Below are 3,109 nucleotides of genomic sequence, written 5' to 3'. Positions count from 1 at the left end.
GGGGGTGATATCCTTGGGATTTTTAGCATTCAGCCACGGTGCTTCCCAAAAGGGGTCCTCTCACCATTGTCGACGGTAATGGTGGTAAGAACATAAAAAAGATCCATGTCCGCTTCATCGCAAGGGTTGCCCGAACCAACCCAAATCTTCGTCGGGTCCCGCCACTCAAACCAAGGGCATTGTAAATGAAGAGCTCTAGCGAATTTCCCAAGGTGCAACACACTACGCACTTCAAAGTGGGTTGGTCGACATATAGTTTCCCAATCTACCTTGCACTTTCCGCCCGTCACCTTATTAGTTCTGGCCCAAAGGGAGGCCTGCTCAATCTTGTTGATGCTCTTAAGGATGGGTGGGGGCATGACAAGTGGCGTGAGGTGATGGATAGTTTGCGAGGTGAGAACCGACTTCACGAGTGCGTTACAACCCACATTGGTGATGTGTAAGTGCTCCCAAGGCACAAGTTTTGCCGCAATTTTGTCCTCGAGGTGTTGAAAGTCCATGCGTCTAAGCTACCAAACAGAGAGTGGGAGGCCGAGGTATCTCATGGGTGAAGGAGCTCGTATGGCGGGCAGCCTTCGAGAATGACATCCAAATCCAAGTGCCCACACCGAATGGGCACCACTGAGCTCTTCATGAAGTTTGTTTGCAGCCCCGTCACCTGACCGAAACCATGTAGGATACGGGCAAGGTTTTGAATATCCTCCTTGATTGGTGCCACAAAAACAGCCCCATCATCCGCATATAACGAAGTCCGAAGGATGGTACCACGACCCCGGATCCTATGGCGATGACAAAGAGCGGCGGAGAAAGCGGATCACCTTGACTAAGACCCCGACCATGAATGATAGGGGTGCCCAGCACCCCATTGAGGAGGACTTGAGAGGTGGAGGTGCGAAGAAGACTAGCAATCCAGTCATGAAATCTGCTAGGGAAGCCTCGCCGTTGGAGAATGTTAAGAATATACTCCCATCACACCGACTCAAATGCTTTCCGGGATGTGAAGCTTGAATAGTATAGCGTTGGGTTCTTGTTCTTGTGGAGCCAAAGGGCAAGGTTCCTAACATGCATGAAGTTGTCATGGATGCTCTTATTCTTGTGGAGCGTTGAGATGCTTTTACGTGCAAGTTTTCTTATGGCACCAGTGCACTACTACCAACTCAAGTTTTTTATGTCCCTAACATGTGTTTGATTTTTCTTATGGTACTAGTTCTAAGACTGGTTACTATGCATATTGCTTTTTGTACTACTAGTTTGCAGTATCCACATTTGTCCACATCCTACAATAACAAAATTCTGAAATGTAATGCTTGTTGCCTTGCTGGTCATTTCAAGTAACTTTTTTAAATATACTCAGGGGATTATCATGCTGTCCTACATATAAATTAAAATACATTTTACTTTTATGCTGTCTTACACGAAACAAATTGCGCGCTCAAGTTTGAACAGTTCACCTAGTATATTCGTGTAAATTTTTGTTCTGTCAGGGTTTTGTATTAAATAGCTGTTGCATCTAAATTGTTAGCTTCTGTGTTGCACTGAGCGAAGAACTCAAACTAATTTCTGTGGCAGGTTCCTGCATCAGTTCGAGTTAAGAGAGAATCCGCTCTCCCTAAACCAAAACCAAAGGCGCAGCAGCAGTCATCAGCACCATCATGTTCTGCTCTGAAGCCTTCAGTAACCCCCATAAAATCTGCAGCCCAGCCTTCACCCTCAGTTTCTAAGCCACAAAGCATTGATGACTCCTACATGGCATTCCTGGAGGATATGAAGCAACTGGGTGCCCTCGATGAGTAGCTCAGCATCCAGTCCCTTCTCCCTGATGGCTGTCAGCAGCTTGGTCATGAACCTGAACCTGAACATGATTCTGTTCTTTGCATTGTGGCTCATGAATGGCTTTTCCTGCTATGATCTTAGAAACCGTTTCTGTTTTTCCATGAGCAAGCATTTGAGATGTTTTTCCATGTATGTTTGACTTTAAAATTTGTCCACATAAGATTGTACTTCTATCTTCCCAATGCATTTTAAAGTAAAAAAAAAAGCTTCTCTCTCGTCATACGGTAATCAAGACCAATAAAATTCTACACATGGTCTCCTTAATTTTTACATGCACCTAGCTCATTGGGGGTTGGGCAATTAAAAGTAGAGAGATGATGTCTTGCACCTTCCCAATGCACCACCACTCCATAATTTGTCCTAAAATTTGTATACGTACACTTTTCACTGGACGAAGGGAGTAAGCTTCACAACTCCGATTGATACGTTTAACCACTCCGATCCTAGAATTAACACCTACAAAACATTCGACATACTCCTCCTTTGATTTTGCAATATAGGAACTCTAAATTGATGATTTCCATATATGAATACACAGAAACAGAAATACAGACAAAGCATTGCCCTAATTCCCCAATGGTCATCTTTGCATTCCGCAGAAGTCTCAGGTGAAAGATGACATCCTCCAAGAATGCCATCACACAGTGGCGGAGCTTGGAAGAAATAATGCCAAAAAAAATCTTGGCTCAATGTGATTGGCCTTGCCATGGGTATCTACGTTGCAGTTGTAATTTGAAAAATGTGAAGAAAACTTGCCGGTCAGATCACATTTGCTGTCTTTCAGTTTTGCAGACTTGTAATTGCAGGGAAATGGAGATGCAGTGCTGGATTGCTAATTCTCCTTGCCTTCATATTTTGGTCGCCGACTAGCCGCTGCTCCTACCTAGTTGTTGGACCTCTAGTGACTTGCGATCTGGCCGGTGCACGTATGGCGAGTCGAGGCAGGGAGCTGTCTATGCGAGTAGCGCCGGCTGCCGGCTGCTCGTGCTGATTGCTGCGCGCCGCCGTGCGAGACCTTTGAGGCTGATCGATTTCTAGTGGACTTGGCTGGTGGAATTCTGGTGGACCTTGGAGGCTAATCGATCCGTGGGTGGACTGGACTCTAAAGTGTAGTTTAAGTATGAAAAAACTGCAAAATCCTGGGCGGGCCATGGCCCAGTCTGGCCCCAACTAAGCTCCGCCCCTGATCACACTCCTTACACAGTTCATCCCGGCGAGACCAAGATGTATCATGATCTAAAGCATAACTTCTCGTGGAAGCGCATGAAAGTAGATG

At 45.7% G+C, this 3,109-nt stretch overlaps 1 protein-coding gene across 1 annotated transcript in view; it reads left to right on the top strand.

Annotated features, from left to right (window-relative positions):
* The window catches only part of LOC119354589 (protein EARLY FLOWERING 5-like), a 25,843-nt gene extending 23,828 nt beyond the window's left edge, over positions 1-2,015 (top strand). The window contains exon 9 of the mRNA XM_037621300.1: positions 1,570-2,015. Coding sequence (XP_037477197.1) covers positions 1,570-1,794 — 225 coding nt within the window. The 3' untranslated portion in view covers positions 1,795-2,015. The remainder of the gene's footprint in view (positions 1-1,569) is intronic.
* The last annotated feature ends 1,094 nt before the right edge of the window (positions 2,016-3,109 follow it).

The sequence above is a fragment of the Triticum dicoccoides genome, chromosome 2A (assembly GCF_002162155.2).
Source record: "Triticum dicoccoides isolate Atlit2015 ecotype Zavitan chromosome 2A, WEW_v2.0, whole genome shotgun sequence".
Classification (NCBI taxonomy): domain Eukaryota; kingdom Viridiplantae; phylum Streptophyta; class Magnoliopsida; order Poales; family Poaceae; genus Triticum; species Triticum dicoccoides.
Note: the sequence above shows the minus strand (reverse complement) of the source record. Positions and strands in the feature narration are given on the sequence as shown.